At 48.2% G+C, this 20,751-nt stretch overlaps 1 protein-coding gene across 5 annotated transcripts in view; it reads right to left on the bottom strand.

Moving 5' to 3' along the window:
• The window catches only part of PHF1 (PHD finger protein 1), an 836,267-nt gene that overhangs the window by 696,047 nt on the left and 119,469 nt on the right, over nucleotides 1-20,751 (bottom strand). For all 5 annotated transcript variants that reach the window (XR_013594654.1, XR_013594655.1, XM_078641645.1 and 2 more), the window contains one exon: nucleotides 11,727-11,808. Coding sequence is in view for 3 of the 5 variants with exons in the window: in XM_078641645.1 (XP_078497771.1) it covers nucleotides 11,727-11,808 (82 nt within the window). In the remaining 2 variants the exon portion in view is untranslated. The remainder of the gene's footprint in view (nucleotides 1-11,726; nucleotides 11,809-20,751) is intronic.

Genomic DNA, 20,751 nt, shown 5'->3' with positions numbered 1-20,751 from the left:
GAGTGTTTTGAGAACAGCCTGTCCTACAGCTGCTTGCTGTTTGGAATGCACATCGACACAGTAATGTTTGGTAAATGTGTGCGGTGTAGACCATGTGGCTGCTCTACAAATGTCTTCCAAAGGAATGTTCCCGAGGAAAGCCATGGAGGCCCCCAACTTGCGTGTGGAGTGCGCCCTTGGGGGTATTGTTAAAGTACGTTTAGCCTTTTGATAACAGATTTGAATGCACTTAACAATCCATCTGGCTATTCCTGCTTTGGAAATAGGGTTGCCCTTGTGCTGTGCAGAGAAGGCAACAAAAAGCTGTTGTGTTTTCCTAAAGTGTTGTGTTCTGTCAATGTAGTACATCAACGCTCTCCTAACGTCTAATGTATGGAGCATTCTTTCCGCTACTGTTTGTGGGTTTTGGAAGAATGCGGGCAGGTCAATAGTTTGGTTGATATGAAACTGTGACACCACCTTTGGAAGGAATGTGGGGTTAGTGCGGAGCACCACCCTGTTTGAATGAATTTGGATGAATGGCTCTTGGACTGTGAGCGCTTGCAGCTCGCTAACACGTCTGAGCGATGTAATAGCAATGAGAAAAGCCACTTTCCATGTTAGAAACTGAATTTCGCAGGAGTGTAGTGGCTCAAAAGGTGGGCCCATCAGCCTAGTGAGGACCACATTAAGGTTCCACACTGGAGCTGGTGGTGTCCGTGGAGGAATTAATCGTTTCAGTCCCTCCAGGAAGGCTTTAATGGCAGGCACCCTGAAAACAGAGAGATGCTGCCTGTTCTGGAGATAAGCCGCTATGGCGGATAAGTGTATCCGAATGGAAGTGTACGCTAGATTGCATTTGTAAAGATGTAACAAATAGCAGATGATGTTAGGAATGGATGCATCTAGCGGGTTGATGTTGTGTTTTGCACAGTAAATGACAAACCGCTTCCATTTTGCTATAGCAAGCTCTGGTAGTGGGCTTTCTTGCCTCTCGTATGATATCCATGCATTCCGGAGGCAGGTTGAGGTAGCCAAACTCTAGGACTTCAGGAGCCAGATCGCCAGGTTGAGCTGTTGCGGATCTGGATGCTGAATGTCGCCATGGTTCTGCGTCAAGAGGCTTGGGGAGAGATGCAGCCTTTGATGCGGTACCACGGAGAGTTCTAGAAACGTGGTGTACCATGGTTGGCGTGCCCACGTTGGAGCAACCAGGATGAGTGTCATCGAGTGTTGCTTTAGCTTTCTTGCCACCAGCGGAATGAGAGGCGCTGGGGGGAAAGCGTACGCAAATTTGCCTGACCAGTTCATCCATATCGCATTCCCTTGCGATTCCGGGTGAGGGAACCTGGCGGCAAAGCTTTGGCATTTTGCTTTTTCCCTTGTGGCAAAGAGATCTATCTCTGGATGACCCCACTGCTGGAAGTACGGGTGGAGTACTGATGGATGGATCTCCCACTCGTGCATTTGATGGCTGTATCTGCTGAGCAGATCCGCCATCTGATTGTCCTTGCCCGGGAGGTGTTCTGCCATGAGGAAAATGTTCCTCTGAATGGCCCACTTCCACATGCTCTGAGCCAGATGAGACAGCTGTGGCGAGTGAGTACCTCCCTGCTTTTGGATGTAGTACATAGCTGTCATGTTGTCCGTCCGGATCAACACGACCTTGTTGCATAGATGTACTTTGAAGGACTTGAGCGCCATGAAGATTGCCATCAATTCCAGGTAGTTGATGTGCATCTTTTGTTGCTGCGTGGACCACAGTCCCTGCACCGTGTAGTGGAGCACATGAGCTCCCCATCCTTGGAGAGATGCGTCCGTTGTTAGGATAATCTGTGGCACAGGCTCTTGGAACGGTCGTCCCTTGCAAAGGTTGTGTGGATTCTACCAATGCAGAGAATTGTATGCCCGACCGGTCACCAACACTAGGTCTGTCAGTTGTCCCTGAGCATGTGTCCACTGATTTGCCAAGCATTCATGGAGCGGACGCATGTGCAACCTCGCGTGCGGGACTATGAAGATGCAGGAGGCCATCATGCCTATCAACTGCATGAACACTCTCGCTGGCAGGGAGTGTTGCGGTCTGAACCTTTGGATGAGAGACTGAATGTTGTTGATCCTGACAGGGTTTGGCTGAGCCATAGCAGTCAGGGTATTTATTGTCGCGCCCAGATACTGCCGCACAGGGGCCGGTTGAAGGTGCGACTTCGGGTAGTTTAGCGAGAACCCCAGACTGTGAAGGAGGTGAATGGTGTGGGACATGTCCGCGGCGCACTGTTGTTCCGACTTTGCTTGAACGAGCCAGTCGTCTAGGTAAGGGTAGACATGTATATTTTGTCTCCTGACACTTGGTGAACACTCTGGAGGCAGTGGTCACTCCGAAGGGCAGGACTTTGAACTGATAATGCCTGTTTTGAATGGTGAACCTGAGGTATTTCCTGTGGGATGGGTGGAGTGGTATGTGGAAATAAGCATCCTTGAGGTCCAAGGTTGCTAGGAAGTCCCCTTGGTTCAGCAGGGGAAGAATCTGCTGGAGTGTAAGCATGTGAAAGTGTTCTGACAGTATATACAGGTTGAGGGGGCGGAGATCCAGAATGGGTCTGAGGGATCCGTCCTTTTTTGGGATAAGGAAGTACAGGGAATAAACCCCTGTGCCTTCCTCCTCCACTGGTACGAGCTCGATTGCGCCTTTTTGCAGCATCACCACAACTTCCTGCTGCAATAAGTGCAAGTGCTCTGCCGACATAGGACGTTGTCTTGGGGGAATGTTGGGAGGAGTGGATGTGAGCTCCAAACAATAACCGTACTGGATAAGTTTTCTCACCCACCTGTCTGTGGTGATGGACGTCCAGACTGGCAGGAACTGCTGGAGTCTCCCCCCGACAGGTGTTGGATGGTCGGGGGGCAGTGACAGAGAGTCACTGTTTGTTGGTGGCAGAGGAACGGGAGTTGTTGTTTCCTCTGCCTCTGCCCTTGGCACTGTTACCTCTGTAACCCCCTCTATTCTGCTTGGGGTACGAGGATTGTGCACCACCTTTCGTGAATTGTGTCTGTTGACCCAAGTGTCCTCTGGTAACACCACGTGCTCCTGAGCGACGAAAAGTGCTCCCCCTGAATTGAGACTGAAGCGCCCCCATGGACTTAGCAGTTTCATTGTCCTTTTTAATTTTTTCGAGGGTGGTGTCAACATCTGGGCCAAACAGTCTGTCAGGATTGACGGGCTGGTTGAGTATTGTTGTTTGAATGTCAGGTTTAAATCCTGATATGCGAAACCATGCCTGTCGCCTTAACATGACGCTAGTGTTAATCGCCCTAGCCGCTGTATCAGCCACATCAAGTGCACACTTTATTGCAGCGTTTGAGATAAGCTTTCCCTCTTGTACGAGCATTTCGGCTGCTTCCTTAAACTCATCAGGTAGGTGTTGAAGGAGCTGTTCTAGGGTGTCGTAATGCGCCCTATCATATCGTGCCAATAGTGCCTGTGTGTTTGATATACGCCAGATATTGGCAGCCTGCGCAGCCACCCTTTTGCCCGATGCCTCAAGCACTTTCGACTCCTTGTATGGGGGAGGAGCTTCACCCGTTGTTTGGGAGTTCGCCCTCTTGCGGGCATTGGCGACCACCAACGAATCCAGAGGCAACTGTCCCCGAATATATGCAGGGTCCCCAGGTGCTGGCCTGTATTTCTTCTCGATACGTGGGTTTACCACTCTTGCCCTGGTAGGTTCCTTAAAGATCTCAGGGGCATGCCTAAGGACACCTTTCAGCATAGGAAGTATCTTAACAGTTCTTTCTGAGACAGAGAAAGTGTTAAACAAAAAATCTTCCTCCACCGGGTCAGCATGCATGTCCACATCATGATTTGCGGCTGCCCGCTCTATTAAAGCATTAAATGCCGCTGAATCCTCAGTTGGTGATGTACGTGCACCAAAACCCTGTGGATCCTGTACCACCTGATGTCCTCCCTGGTCACCAGTGTCTTCATATGAGTCCTGTTGACCATCAGGGTCATTGTCCGCTGGGAAATTGTATTGGTCATCTTGGTCATCATCCTCTCCCCCTGACTGGTTGGGTGAAGGTGATGGACTCCTTCTTGGTGGTGGCTGAATAGGTTCGACAAGGGCAGGAATGTCCTGTGCCGGTCTTTTCTTTTTTAGTGGAATGATATAGGATGCCAATGGTTGGGAAGTGATCTTTCTTTTATAGAAGGTCAATCTCCCCGTTTGGGCATCGATGTAATGCTCAGATTGTTCTTCTGAGGCTTGATGTCGATCCAATCGGCCACTTTGCGTGGAAGGTTCTGACGTGTCTGTGATCTTCGGCACCGATCGTGGTGCAAATGCTTTCGGTGCCACTTTAGGTGGCAGAGTGTAGAGAAGCTTTGCAGACGTCTTCGCAGGTGGGTCGACCGGCTTCGGAGCCGACGGCGTGGGAGCCGGAGACGGCAAAGTCTTCTCCCGAATACGTTTGAGGGAGTCGGTGACCTGGTTTGTGAAGGAAGCGGAGGGTTTGTTAACCGACGCCCGTGCTGCCGACGAATCCTCGGCTTCAACGGCTCGCGGCTCCGTTGTAGGCTTAGGCGCCGACGCCGTTGTTGCAGATCCGGCATCCTTGTGCCGATGCGTAGTGCCTCCGGCCTTCGGGTCGTGGCTTGTAGTAGACCTTGCCTCGCTCGTGCGTTTACTTGTTGGCGCCGCAGTTGTGCCCGAAGGCGTGTCAACAGCCGTAGTGGTCCGCGCCGGATCAACTGTGCTTGACACGTGATGGACGACCTTCTTAGAGGACGGGTCCTTGGCCACCTTTTGCGGCGCTGTCGACTCGACATCCTTCTTCGACTTAGGAGGGCCGGAGGGCGACGGAGTCGATGAGGGTGCAGGCTTTGATATTTTTGATGGGACGTCGGCCATTTTAGGTGTTGTCGAATCCGTTAGTTTCGGTTTCGTTTTTGGTGGGACGTCGGCCATCTTAGGTGTTGTTGATTCCGAAGGTTTCGCTTTCGATACGCGCAATGGCGTCTCCGCTGTTGAGTCCGTGGCCGGGCCAGAAGGCGGGGCCGGGGATAGCGGTGCAGGGTCGTGGGTAAGGCCGAGTGGCGATCCCGTGACCTGAGCCTGAGTCATGTAACTATCGGGGCATAGCTCTTCCTCTGAGCTATCTTCCGCGGCCCCATAAACTTCTTCGTCGTCCCCTACCTCCTCGACGTATTCAAGGTCTTGGGCCTGTCCTTCGACGTGTTCTTCGGGATCGGCCTGGACCTCCGTCGACGGTGGTGAAATCTGAAGATGATGGCTTCGGCCTTCTTCTACGGGGTCGTCGAATATGTCGTCGGGTGCCGGAGCCGCTCGCTGGGCCTCTAGGCGCGCCGCGCGCCGATGCTTGAGCGTTTTCTTTGACCTGAACTTAGAGCAGGCCATGCAGTTTTCCTCGTTGTGGTCCGGCGAGAGGCATTTGTTACAGACTGGATGCACGTCGATATGTGGATATTTGGATCCACAGACGGGGCAGAACTTGAACGGACTCCGCTCCATGGAGAAGTTCGTCGGTGTCTTGCTGCGACGAGAGGGCCTCGATGTCCGAAGAGTTATTCGACTCTGCAGAATTCCGACTCAAGAGCCGGATGATGCTCGAGACCGCACGCAAACAATACCGACGCCGGTTAACGAAAGCCTTTTGGCCTTAAAGAAGAAAGTTTTTCGATTCCGACACCGAGACGTCGAAATCACATCCGAACCCAATGGCGGAAAAAAACAATCTGGGGATGGAGTCGATGCCCATGCGCACTGTAGTCCAGGTGAGGAGCCACCTATCTCGTGATACTTCGAAGACTCTTCCAGGACAACAATGTGCAATCATCCGGACCCAACACTAGGCGGCGATCTATGCTATAGATATGAATTTAGCAGCCCACATGCCTCGAACTACTTGCTTGGACGAGGGAGATTAGACTCCTTAGGTTTGTTTACTTGCAGAAAATGAATAATTAAGTACTGTCAAAGCAAATGCATAAAGCTGACAAATGGATGTCTTGCAGTCCTTTCTTTTCAATACAAAATACAAGATCTTTGCAAAGATACTCTCCAATCGCCTCTTCAGGGTTAACTCATCGAGTCACTCACAGTACCCCACAGCAGCTGTATGCAAGGTAGGTCCACATGGCACAACATAAGATATTCACATAATGCGTTGGCAGATAAACTGCAATGGAATCTAGCAGAACCGCTATTAGTATTTTGATTGCCTGGAATAGAAATATTTATTTGCAGTCCACGAGAGGAAAAACCTGCGTCCAGGGAATCAGGTGGGCAGTCCCTCAGGGTTCCGAGCTGTCCCCGCCACCGTTCAATGACTAACTGGCATCTCTTATCTACGTAATCCACTACTTCATCAAGTCACGCTACAACTACGCCTATAATGTGTCGAAGCCCCCACTATTTAGGAAACACCTATTCCATGGCTGCCCCCATGAGATTAACTGCTAAATGTTCAGAAAGTACCTCAAACTGGACCCTTACAAAAGTGGCAGCCTAGTTGGTGGCAAGATAAACAATGGCCTACGCTGCTGCCCTTGCCAAACACCATGGAACATTTCCCCAAACGCACAACATTATTTAGAAAACCTAGGTGTACTCATGGACTTCGGTCATCCACATATACTACTTCCGCTTCCACAAATTAGGGCATACCACCAAAAGCTGCAGGAAGTGATAGCAGTAGAACTTTGAAACCTCCACTACACCAATGCCAGTTTTCTTGGTCTTCCTGCATACCACACAAATAGATTTCCAAGGTTACAAAATGCAACACTCGGAAGTCTGTTAGACATCAACCCTAAAGAACATACATTTCCAAGACAACACACGCTAAACTGGCTACCAAAAAACTTTTGAGGTTCACAACTTATGCATCCCGTATAGAGAGGCCTCCAAGGCCCAGCCCCAAAATTCTTTAAAAAGTCTAATTTCTCAAACACAAGTTTCCATGGGTCTTAAGATATAGTAACTCCCTGATAATCACAAAATCACCATTAAAAAACAAAACAAAAGGCACAGGTTCTCCCATCCCATCTGCTAACCTATGCTAACCTATGGAGCTATGTGCAAAGAATTACTAACAACAAAAGACCGCTTGTCTTTCAGGAGAGGATTAAAAACCTGGCTTTTTAACCTCCCTTCTTAATGTCACTGCGGCTAGCCCACCAGCCGACATTTATCACCACCCAGACAATATACATCATTTTGTTAATACCCACCTTTGTGATCCTCTCTTTTCACACTCACCAAATCCAAGATAAATTGAAATACACTATTCCCTCTCCTCAAACGCATCTATGTAGAGCAACATGCAGCACACAAATACATGAGATTGCAAACAGAAGCACATCTACTCAAGGGGCGCCTCAAACTCCTAGACGTTCCCCAGAGCACCCTCATTTTCCATTACTTTCATACCCATCACTCTAGCCTACTCTCCTACAGATGCAATAAAGACTGGACATATAAATGGCCCATGAGAAACACAGTAATCAACACTCACAATATGTGCATTCATCACAGCCCGCTTGCTAACACAACCCCCCACCTACTTGTCGCAGTTGCTCATATCCCTCATACCATCCGCCTGCACTCTACAGTCTACCTACTTGGACATTCTCCCTACTTGCCTATTAGATACCTATCAATATCCCAGGCATGACTAGATCTGGAAACTTATGACATAGCTTTTCAGCGCCGGTAGGGGGCTCTGACTTCATGTCGACACCAGAAGTGAATTTGTAATGACTTCACTGAAGCCATAAAGTGCACACCCCAACATCTTGATGTCAGTTCTAATCTGTTTTGGTGCTGTACCTTTCAAGACGAGACAACAAAAATGTCAAGGACAGATAGGTGCTATCCACCAACTAACTTGAAATCTGCAGGTATCCAACGGAAAGAAAGTTACTGAAGATAAGCAACTAGTTCTTCTGATGGATACCTCTACCAGCAGATTTTTCACATCTGAATAGGGGGTTAAAAGGTGGACCGAGTGATGGATAGGCCCAACTTAGGGATGAAAAATCGCTTTAGTTTGTAGGATGAGATTGCCCAGAAAGAAGCATTGTGAATGGCGGGCAGACGCTTACACATTAAGCATTGCGCAGATGTAATAACCAAAAACACGGTCTTGGTGGTCAACAACTGCAATTGGCAACTATGCAGAGGCTCAAAAGGAGCACCCATCAAAAAGGTTAAAACCAAATTCAAAACTTATTGGGGTATGATAAACCGTGTTGGAGAAAACATGTTTGACATACCTTTAAAAACGTAACAAACACCAGAAAAATTTGAATAAAGACTTCTAATCCAGCAGAAAGAGGAAAGCCAATAAGCCAGCTCTGTAACCCTTGACCAAGCCCACTGAAAAACACTGCCAGACCAGGGAAAGTGCACAATGGCAGTTATTAGATAGTGTAGCTTTCAAGGGGTCCACGATTTTCAGAACACCATGCCATAAATGTGTGCTACCTTAAGACAGGACCGATTTAAGAACTCAGATCTCCCTACTCAATCTCTCATGCGAGAAAATGTAAGCTATAGAGACACAGAGGTAGAATATGTCCACCCAACTTGGAGAGGTCTACCCTGAGAGGAAAAGGGAGCACGGCAAACAGAAAGAGGTGTATAAGATTTGTGTACAATTACCTTCTCGGCCAAACCCGGGCAATGCGAATTTCCGTCAGAACCTGAGAAATCAAGGGTATGGGTGGAAACCACATAGTGAAGCTGAATCTTCCACTTGAACTGCAACAGATGCTAGAGGGCACAGCACATCTGGCAATGGGTGTTGGCTTATGTAGCAAACAGAGCTCAGGGAAGTGCCCAGTTGGAAAAAGACATCCACCTGCAGATGAAGACATCATTTGTGGTCAGCAAGGGGATGCATACACGGACCCTAGTGTTCAACGAACCAGGTAGATGATTGGTCACCATTCACAGCCCCTGTTGATGTGCCCAAGCCCAGAGCCTCAGAGAGAAGTTGAGACCTCACACCTCTTTTTGATTGATGATGTATCACATTGCAATAGTATTGTCAGTAAACAATAAAGGGAAGGGAGGAATGCCTTGAGCGCCATCTCTGCTACTCTGGCAACCAGAGGCCTTTGATATCCATGTCCGCCAGATAAGCGCCCCACCCAAAGGTGGGCATCTGTCATCACCATGGTCACTGTCAGAGGGGGACAGAAGAACGTTCCCTGTCATAGGTTCTCCTGGCACCCACCAGCGCTACTCTGCTACAATGTTCCTGGAGAGCACAATGGAGTCTACCAGTTTAGTGTTTGGACCATTGATCGCTGAGGCACCACTGGATGGCTTTCATGTTCCAGTGTGCTTGTGTGACCACAAGGAAGCAAGAAGCCAACAAACTGAGCAGGTGCTGGAATTCATGCTCCCAAGTGAAACATCTGAATTATATCCTGGATGAGCAGTATCCTCTTTGGAAGAGTAATGTTTCAGAGTAATGTGGTATCCAGTACCAACCCTAGGAACAGGAGGTGCTGTGAGGGCTCCATGCGAGACTTTGACATGCCAAACAGAAGGAACAGTGTCACTTGAAGGTGGAGCGAAACCATCTGCGGAGACCTAGCTACGAACTACAAGAAGGCCAGGTACGGAAATATCAAGATTGCCAAACATCATGAAGTCTTGAGGTGCTGATGCCAACCTAAAATAAATAACCATGAACTGGAAGTGCGAGGTTCCAACCATGAATTGCAGAGACTTCCTGTATGACTGCAGGATCAGTATGTGGAAATACGCGTCCTACAAGTTAAGGGACACCATCCAGTCTTCTGCATCCAGTGCCAAAAGGAGCTAAGCCAGGGAAAGCATTGTGAACTTTTCCTTCCAAGGATGAATGTTCAGAAGCTTGAGTTCCAGGATCTGACAAAGACCACTATCCTTCTTGGGAAGCATGAAGTGCACAGAATAGCAGCCCTGTCCCTTTCCCTGCCCCAACTCCACTTCAACCTTCTGCAGCAATGCTGCCACCTTATGTGGAAGTAGCCATAGATGGTCATCGAATGGAAGGGATTGATGGTGTGCTAAACGGATCGGTTGCTGAGGGAAGAGTATATCCCTTCTCCCACCACCTATGTTTGCTCCTTCCATGATAAACTACTGTGACTTCACTGATGGGGTAGGGTAGGAGAGGGAAGAAAGCTGCTTCTGTTGACCACATCCTTTTCCCCTGCCCTTATATTGGTGGACAAATGGGTTCTGCAGCTGTTGCTGGGCGGCTGGGACTAATGAACGTCACCTATAATAAAAGGTCTTAGAAAAGCCCTATAACTTTGCTGGAAGATTGTAATCCCAGCTATGTAGCTGTAGCTACACTCTCCTTGAAAGGTTCCAATGCGGCATCTGCCATCAAGAGGCATGCCCATAAAAGCAGCCTGGCCATCACTAGAAAATCGTGACAAGCTCAATGAGGCATGCCTGCGCATAGGCACAGAAGAGCCCATGGCTCTGGCTTTGCAATAAGCTGTATCCTGACCTGCATTAAGTTTGGATGGGATGCACATGAGAAATGGCCCTGCAAGTACTGTAGGAAATCACCTAGGACGATTGTGTTTATATCCCAGGGGGCATGGGAGTAACATCAGCAAGCTATCCAGCATTATGGGAGTATAATGCCAGATATTCTGCAGAGAACACATTCTTACCCGTTTCCTCAAGCTTTTTAGATTCCCTACCCCCAGGATGGGTAGGAAATGCATGGAGGTCCGAACCACTAAGCTGTCGAGTGATAGATGAACAGAAAGAATGACCAGATCTACAAGCGCCAGCCTTCAGCGCGTCACCACTGTACGGCTTTCTGTGAGACATGTCATAGGCTTAGGCCAGGGCTCCTTAACGGCCTCAAGGAGGGCTTCATTAAAAGGAAGCAATGTCTCCACTGATGTTGCAGCTTATTATAGGAGTCTGTGAGAACGACCGAATGAAGAGGCAGTATCAAACCACTGTCTTTTTAAGGACGCCATGGAAGAATGCGGCAGGCACTTTATGGTTTCAGTGATTTCACTAATTGTACTTCCAGGGCCACCATGGAGCCGTCTGACCTAACAGCACAACAGAGCGGTGTAAAAGCTTCCAGATCCAGTATGGTGCCTCAGATATTGAGAGGTGAAGAATCTGCAGGTAAAGGTTTTATGATAATATCCTCTATTCCTCACACAACACAGTCACAACCACCCCTTGGACTCCTTCAGACCCCATATTACTTCCCACCTCTATGTAGTCTCACTAATCTACTCAAACCCCTCCTTCTTTATGTACATACTTCCGCCCCTTTACCCATTCACTCTTCTCCATTCCCAGCCATCCCCTTTTCAGCTCCTGCACTACCGATTTAACCCCCGTTCCTCGCTCTCCCGTCTCAATCTGCCTCGTCCACTATTTCTCTGTACACTCTCTTGTTTTTTTGTACCAGGCTGCTTCTCTGCCGTCCAAACAAATACTCTTCTTCCTCACCCCACAGTACCTATGTACTTTCTCCTCCTCATCCCCATTTATCTACTGACACTGCACGTAAAAATAAGCCACATAACAGATGAACCCCACAAGTGCAAAACATTAAATAACACACCACATCAATAAGAGAGCACACCACACACACAATGCAAACCGATCACACAAGCACTGCATACCACACAAAAGAAATCTGCACCTTACATAAAATCAAAATGAAAGAGTAATGGGTGTACTTACGAGGGTTAATGTCCTTCCAGAGAACAAGGAACTGTGAGTTATCTTCGAATCTTACTAAACATGTTTCCTGCTCGCTGTCCACCTGCATGCAGGGTGAGAAATAGATCAGATGTGTTAGATTTGAGGAGCCAGGTATTCGCTCTGGCAAAAACCAATTGTTTTGGAGCGGACTGAGATGCAGCACATGCAAGTTTGGGCCCAGTATTTTGTGCTTGTCAACATCACATTTACACCATTTGAGAGCATATTTTATTGCACTGTACAGCAAACACCACAAACAAAGCTGTCCTAGATTTCAAGGTTGAACTGCGACACTAGTGCTGTGACACATGCTGCGCTAACTGAACTAGACTCAAGTCTTCCACAGTAGTGGAAGCATATTCCTACTGTCTTTGAGCCGAGAGGGGCACTTAGCCCCTCGTGAGACTGCCAACACAAGCAAAGGATTTGTGCATGCCACCATGTTATTATGTGGGAGGCACTGCAGGAGTTTTACTAATCCAAATCCCCTCATCCTAAGAAGAAGGCAATAAGAAGGCACCAAAGAGCTGGTTCCCAAGAACTCGAAGACCTCTAATAAATAGAAAGGAAAGTCCTTTGAGTGGATTTGTCAGGATTCTTTTGTAATGGTAAAGCCTAGAACATTGCTCGGAAAGGAATAAACACAGTAAATTCTGAAGTAACTGCTTTCAAGCATCTGACAAATGCTTTTAGGACATTGCCCAGGTTAGATTCCAAAAGCATTCCAAAATTCCAGCACTTTATAGATTGGTTGTAGGAATTTCAGTTATCATTAAAAAAAACTGGTTGCTATGGTTTTTAGGGGGTATAACAGTGAGGCAAAATGCCTTTCGGGGTCATTTACATTTTAGAAACTATAGAGCACCCACTAAAAAGCAACAGAGGCCCTTTCAACCAGACTTGCAGTTCAATGTATGTCAGAACATCTATGCTAGTTAGGGTGGTTGCCTAACATACTTTTTCTGTTTGGGACCCGCTTCCCACAACACTTGTCGAAAGAAAACTCAGCACATCAAGGCCATTATTTTTTAACTTTTCACTGACACCGAAACCGCAAACGCAGTAAAAAGACTACCAGAATGTCCAGCTTTGAAGTTGCCATCAAGGCCACTATATATGTGTCACTTCCATCGGTTTCTTTCTAATCTCTGTCCACGTCGTTATGTTATGTTATGTTACAATGGTTTTTGTAGAGCGCACGGCTACTCAAAAAGAGTGTCCCGGCGCTTTTAATTGAAGAAGGCTGCAGTAAACTAACATAACACATTAAAAGAGAAAAGACACAGAAAAGGGAAAAACAAAAAAACAAAAATGCCTACTGGGTAAACAGCCAGGTCTTAACCACTTGGGAGCTAGTAAACAAACCTCCCCAGTGCTGCGCTGTCCATTATCCGGTGCTGAACTGGACGTCCAGCGGTCGCACGCAGCACTGGGGAGGTAGTGCCCGTGACGACCGTTGGCCGACGGCAGCACTTAAGGGGTTAAGGTCCTTTCTAAAAGCCAATAGGCCAGTGGCTCCCCGAAGGGAGAGGGGCAAAGAATTCCATAATTGGGGCGCCAGTAATCCAAAGGAGCGACCTCCCAAACGCGCTCTCTTCACTCGTGGAACAGTAGCCAGAAATAAAGATTCTGACCTCAGAGAGCAAGCTGGTTGGTAAAAAGTAAGTCTCCTCTGGAGATACTTAGCTCCCGTCGCATGAAGGGCCTTGTATGTCAAAGTCAGAGCCTTAAAGGCGATCCGCTTACGGATTGGGAGCCAGTGCAAAGTCTGGAGCAAGCCCGCAGCACTGGTACGTCTGTTCACTCCGTAGATCGCTCTTGCCGCGGCATTCTGCACAACTTGTAGCCGCTGTAACAGGTACTCTCGCAGGCCCAGGTATAGAACGTTGGCATAATCCAGCCTGGAGCCTATCAGGGCCTGTACAGTCAGCTTCCTGTGCTCCTCCGATAACAGGGGAAGAAACCTCCGAAGCATCCTGAGGAGGCCGAAACACATGCCCGACACCCCCAGAATCTGGGCCTTCATTGTCAGCCCCGTGTCCATCTTAACACCCAAGTTCTTAGCCATTTGGGATGAACACGTTGGGGGGAACATGTCGACAGGCCACCAGGCCTGCCAGTCTGGCTCCATGTCGCACCCAAAGAAGAGTATCTCGGACTTGTCGGAATTGCACTTGAGGCTGTGCAGTTGGAACCATTGAAACACCGCCCCAAGGCAATCCCGGATACTCTCCCCCTCAAAATCTTCTCCTCTCTTACACGAGAAGAGGAGCTGGGTATCGTCGGCATAGGATACGATCCGGGCCCCAAACGACTCCGCCAACGCCGCCAAAGGGGTCATGAAGATATTAAAAAGGGTCGGGCTCAAAATAGAGCCCTGAGGGACCCCGACTCCCAAAGGCGGCATCACGGCGGAGTCTGGCGAGGCCCAGACCGTTTGCCGGCGGCCAGCTAGAAAGGAGGAAAACCAGCTGAACACCGTTCCCCGAAGTCCTATCTCATGGAGTCTTGTGAGAAGACCATCATGGGGAACGGTGTCGAAGGCCGCCGACAAATCCAACATCACCAGCATGACTTTGCCCCCTGAATCCAATATCTCCTTGATTGTTTCGGAGACCTCGAGGAGCGCAGTCTCAGTGCTAACATTGGGGCGAAAACCTGACTGGGTGGCATGCAGAATCTCGTTCGCCTCTAGAAAATTGGAGAGCACCGTCTGCACGTGCTTTTCAACAATTTTCGTAAGAGCCGGCAGCAGAGAGATAGGCCGATAGTTGGCAAGGGCCTTAGGGTCCAAGCCAGGCTTCTTAAGCAGCGGGATGACCATTGCCTGCTTCCAAGCCTGCGGGACCACTCCCTGGCTCAGTGAAAGATTCAGCAGCGGATGTGGAGTGCATAGAAACCAGAATGAGCTAGGGATCTTAAGAATGGATCATTTGAGTCCATTCCACAGAATAGGGCTGAAGGTTGGTGGGGAATCTGAAGTTAGATGGAGTCTCTACTAGAAAATGTGTTACCGAAAGTAGGCAACTTATTCTTCTGATGGAACTTCTTACTTCTGAGGAAATTCGGTTCCGTCTCCATTTTGCGTTTCACCGCCATTTTGTGTTGCCCTCACTCAGGCAGCCTGACAAACAGAAAATTCTTGCCCTTCGTACTGCCACGTATCAAATAACCCCTCTATCCTTGAGGTGAAGTTGATTCCAGGAACCAGTCCGACTCACTAATCCTTATCCAGATTGCCTGTTGGCCTTCAGTATTCTTGTCTCGACTCACTAATCCTTGTTTCAAACCATCTGTTGGTTTTCATTGTCCTTCTTCCCGTCTTATCCTGCCTTGCAAATTGACCTCTTTTACAATACACAAACATGTTTACCACTGTTGATTAACTCAGGGACACCATTATTGAATCGCCTGTGAGTTAGTCAAAACATGACCTAGGGGGTGGATAATTTAATCATGTGACGTCTTGTTTTTCCCCAAAAACATATCTTTTCATTGGTCCAAATTTTGCGCATTGGGAGTGTTCTTAAGCAGGTGTAAAAGAATATAAAAGACTGTGAGCCCCGGAGTAAAGGGGCAATCTCCTGAGAACATACCATTGGTGTACTTCTAGGATCACTGTGCATAGCTGCAGCTAATAAATCCTCTTGTCTACGCTTAACCGAGTGTCCCGTGTCTCTGTACAACAAAGCAGGTGAACTCGGAGATTTAGGCGTGCCCTGCGCCGCTAGGCCCTTATAGGCCTGGTTCTTCACTACAGTTAGAATAACGTGAGTTTATGTGTTGCCGGCGTAATGGCAAAAGGAGGTCTGAGGAAATTCGGTTCCGACTCCATTTTGCGTTTCACCGCCATTTTGTGTTGCCCTCACTCAGGCAGCCTGACAAACAGAAAATTCTTGCCCTTCGTACTGCCATGTATCAAATAACCCCTCTATCCTTGAGGTGAAGTCGATTCCAGGAACCAGTCCGACTCACTAATCCTTATCCAAATTGCCTGTTGGCCTTCAGTATTCTTGTCTCGACTCACTAATCCTTGTTTCAAACCATCTGTTGGTTTTCATTGTCCTTCTTCCCGTCTTATCCTGCCTTGCAAATTGACCTCTTTTACAATACACAAACATGTCTACCACTGTTGATTAACTCAGGGACACCATTATTGAATCACCTGTGAGTTAGTCAAAACATGACCTAGGGGGTGGATAATTGAATCATTTGACGTCTTGTTTTTCCCAAAAAACATATCTTTTCATTGGTCCAAATTTTGTGCATTGGGAGTGTTCTTATGCAGGTGTAAAAGAATATAAAAGACTGTGAGCCCCGGAGTAAAGGGGCAGTCTCCTGAGAACATACCATTGGTGTACTTCTAGGATCACTGTGCATAGCTGCAGCTAATAAATCCTCTTGTCTACGCTTAACCGAGTGTCCCGTGTCTCTGTACAACAAAGCATGTGAACTCGGAGATTTAGGCGTGCCCTGCGCCGCTAGGCCCTTATTGGCCTGGTTCTTCAATTGTTGCCCAACGTAGGGCGGTTTTAAAGGTCGTGGTCAAGCGCGAGGGTCGTGAGGAGCTACGTGAGGAAATTCCAGAGGAAGCGCACCACATAAGTGACCCCTGCATGTCAAAAGTGGACCGAAGGTCTTTTCAACGCGGCTTCTCCTTTCCGACGGCTGCTGATGACTGCTGCCCTGACTGCCGCCCTGCTTTGGTTCGCGTTAGTGATGATTGGGATCTCGAGATTATAGACGGGCCTCTGTTGGCGTGAGAGAATACTTAGTTAAGTAATTATGGGTAGCTCCCACATCTTTGTTTTTGATTTTGCTTTGAGTCGATTGTTGAAATAACCAAAGCCGAGGGGTGAGTACACTTGTACTGTGTTAAATTGGTTAACCCCTTGATGTTAGTAAGAGGCCAGTGAAATAACGATGCCTGGTTTCAGTAAGTTCAGAAGATGGTGTTGTTGTTGTTGTTAAAGAGAATCCCGACTAGAAGACACTTGTCCAGTGCCTTCAGTAGGGACTCCAAAATATGAAGTTTATTCCAAACATGGAACTGGTCCTATCATCTTCGTCGACCTTTGGGGAAAATACACTAAGAATGACGGTATTGTACAATGGCCGAAGGATGGTAGTTTTGAGCCATGTGTGTTGGATAATTTAGAGGAAAGACTATTTAAGAGAAAAGCCCGGCCGGCAATGTTTGAATTATTTTGCATTTGGCGAAAGGAGTCAAAACAGAAAGAAATTAAACAAGCAAAAAGAGATAGAAAGGAAAAAGAAATGTCTGTTATACAGGCTGCTCAGCAATTTAAGAACAATGAAACTGATCATGTGATTGAGGTTTCAGATAGACAACATCGTATGGCAGTAGATAAATGCTATCCAGCTCTGCCTACTTCTCCGTCATTAGATGAGGAGAATGAAAATGATCCTTTAATGTCCCTTATGTTGTCTGCTCCACAGCCTTATGTACCAGCCTTGGTTCCCCTACCAGTACCTGCTAGATTACCTGTTGTACCTCCACCTCCACATCTGCCTGTGCCTCAACCTATGATCCCAGTTGCTACTACAGGTTCCGTTGTGATACCTCCTGTAACAACGCTAGTTTATACTTCTATGACACAAGCCTCTACTCCGCAATCAGTTAGAAGAAAAGATAGTGGGTTCTTTTCAGCTATAACTCCTTTCATGAATAAAGTACGTAATTCCCCTATCATGAAGAGAACTCTTAGAGGTCAGAGTCATCTCGATCTTCATGAAGCACGATACTCCAATCTCAGGCTCAAAAGTGGATGACAAATGGTAATATGTATGGGTCATCCGATATTCAAGATTTAGCTATGCAATGGCCTACATCTACTCAGCGTTATGTGTTTGATCTCATGTGCGAGGTATTGATTCAAATGTGGGAGAATAAAATACAAAATGGCCCACCTAGGGGATTAATAGAATTAAGAAGGGAAGTAGCTTCTGGAGCACTAATAGACAAATTATATCCTATGCGAGAGGTACAACCAATATGGCGAGATGCTGTGCCAGGAGCTAACCCCCCTGTGCTTGCTCATTTCCAGCAAATTTGGATACATGTTCCGTGGAAAAGATCAGAAGTTATTGCGTTAAAGCAGGCATTACCTGATCTGCGTAAAATTCCAGCAGGATATTATAAAGAATTAGTGCAAACATTGTCCTCTTGCACACTAACATTATCAGATATAGATATGTTGATGGGTCAAGTACTTCCATCCGAGATATGGAATAAAATTCATAGAGAGGACCACGCTGTTGAATTAGGTGGTGATTGGGCTGCTATCCTACAAGCAGATCAAAGACAAGTGGGTGGAGCTAAGCCAGAACCAATGATTACAGAATTGCCCAACAGAATAATAACACTCATGAAGACTCTAATGCCAGCACAAGCAGTTAATTGAGATAAGTTGTCCGCCTGTAAGCAAAAGAAGGATGAGTCTGTGTCTGATTTCTTTACGCGTTTCGAGGAATCATTTGTTGATCACAGTGGACAAGATATGGCTACATACCATTGGTGTACTTCTAGGATCACTGTGCATAGCTGCAGCTAATAAATCCTCTTGTCTACGCTTAACCGAGTGTCCCGTGTCTCTGTACAACAAAGCAGGTGAACTCGGAGATTTAGGCGTGCCCTGCGCCGCTATGCCCTTATAGGCCTGGTTCTTCACTACAGTTAGCTACCAAAGCAGTACCTCCCAAGGTGGGGGGTCTGTATAATGCTCAGACCAGGAAATCCTGCCGGACAGACCATGTTAAGTGCCCATCCCCCAAGACCTGCTGCCCAGGCGACAGAGCTTCGTGAATGTGAGGAGAATCACCCACATAGCAGCCTGGCAGATGTCCAAGACTGACACACCGCATGCCAGCCCAGTGGTAACAGCATTCATTCTGGTGCAGGGAGTGTGTAAGCCTTCTGAGGGCTGCTTCTGGACTAATCCATAGCGGATCTTAAAGCATAAAAGAATCCACTTGGAGATGGTCCTCTTTTGTACCATTTTCCCCCTCTTTGCTCCACAGAATGCCACAAAAAGTTGATTGTCCAATTGATGGTCACCTGCGGATATGACACGTAGAGGACAGATGTACATTGGTTCAAAAGGATTATACATTAGGTCGGAACCAAATTAAGGTCCCTCTAAGACATCACAAAAGGTGTTAGCTGGAAAATGTGGATGAGCCCTTTCAAGAAACGGATTACAACAGGTGTTTAAAACTTGATGGTTGAACTGGCAAATGTAAAAAGGCTAAAAGGGCCACAAGATAACCGTTAACAGTTGCCACCGCAAAGCCTTGCAGCTAAACAAAACAACAAGATGTCAGACAACTTTGTACCGAACAGTTGGGTGTTACAGTGGGAACACCAAAAAACTAACTTCTCCCAGCATCTTGTGTGTAGAGTTTTGGTGGATGGACGCCTGGATGCCAAAATGATTCCAACCACTTCAGGAGCTGTGAAGGGCCAGATGCAGGACCAGGCCCTACTCCTGCCATAGGACATCTCACTGAAGGAGCAGCCGCATCAGAAGACAAATGCTCAGGCAAAATCCAAAAGAGGGGGACAAGGGGCGTAGGAAGGTACAGCATACAGGCCCCCAATAAGGCAATGTAGATCAAAGGAGTATGCAGTTCCTAAAGAGAAACACAAAAAGGGAGGGACTGAAGAGGTTGGCAGTAACCCGAGACACCAGATCAGGGCATTTGATTGCTCAGGTGCAAGAGCCCTCACAAACCCACTCAGGATCTCCATCAGACCCGTGCCCAGACCATGTATTCAACAAAACAGACGCAGCCATCGCATGCCAACTACGGAAGGTCATCAACATCTCCTTCGAAACAGCGACATTCCCGGAAAGCTGGAAACACGCCCGAAATCAACGCCCTCCTTAAGAAGCCCAAGGCTGACCCCAAGGACCTCAAGAACTTACGGCCCATCTCCCTGCTCCCGTTCCCGGCAAAGATCATCGAGAAAATTGTCAATAGGCAATTGGCCCGCCACCTGGAAGACAACAACATCTTGGACCCGTCCCAGTCTGGATTCAGACGAAGCCACAGCACCGAAACAGCCCTCATCGCCGCCACAGACGACATGAGGCGCCAACTAGACAACGGTGAAACATCAGCCCTCATCCTCCGGGACCTGTCGGCCGCCTTCGACACGGTCTGCCATCGCACTCTAAAGACAGGCCTCCTAGAAGCCGGAATCCAAGGGAAGGCCCTTGACTGGACCACGTCCTTCCTCTCCGGCAGAACCCAGAGTGTCCGCCTCCCACCCTTCTGATCCGAAGCCACCGACATCATCTGCGGCATCCCCCAGGGCTCATCCCTCAGCCCGACGCAGTTTAACATCTACATGGCCCCCCCCTCGCACAAGTGGCCCGCCATCACGACCTCAACATCATCTCCTACGAGAACGACACCCAACTCATCCTCTCCCTCACCAAGGACTCGCACACCGCCAAAACCAACCTCCACGAGGGAATGAAGGCAGTCGCCGACTGGATGAGGAGCAACCGTCTGAAGCTGAACTCTGACAAACGGAGGTACTCATCCTCGGACCCACCCCCTCAGCCTGGGACGACTCCTGGTGGCCGACCACACTGGGAACAGCACCAACACCCACCGACCATGCATGCAACCTAGGATTCATCCTCGACTCCTCCCTCTTTATGGCTAAGCAGGTCAACGCCGTCTCCTCCTCCTGCTACAACACCCTCCGCATGCTCCGCAGGATCTACAAGTGGATCCTGACCGAAACAAGGAGAATGATGACACAGGCCCTCATCAGCAGCAGACTGGACTACGGCAACGCACTCTACGCAGGAATCCCAGCCAAACACCTACGACGACTACAACGCATCCAAAACGCCTCCGCCCGACTGATCGTCAACGTCCCCCGCCGCAGCAACATCACCCCCCACCCGAGAGACCTACACTGGCTCTCTGTCGACAAGAGGATCATCTTCAAGCTCCTCACCCACGC

This window comes from Lissotriton helveticus, chromosome 5_1, assembly GCF_964261635.1.
Source record: "Lissotriton helveticus chromosome 5_1, aLisHel1.1, whole genome shotgun sequence".
Taxonomy (NCBI): domain Eukaryota; kingdom Metazoa; phylum Chordata; class Amphibia; order Caudata; family Salamandridae; genus Lissotriton; species Lissotriton helveticus.
Note: the sequence above shows the minus strand (reverse complement) of the source record. Positions and strands in the feature narration are given on the sequence as shown.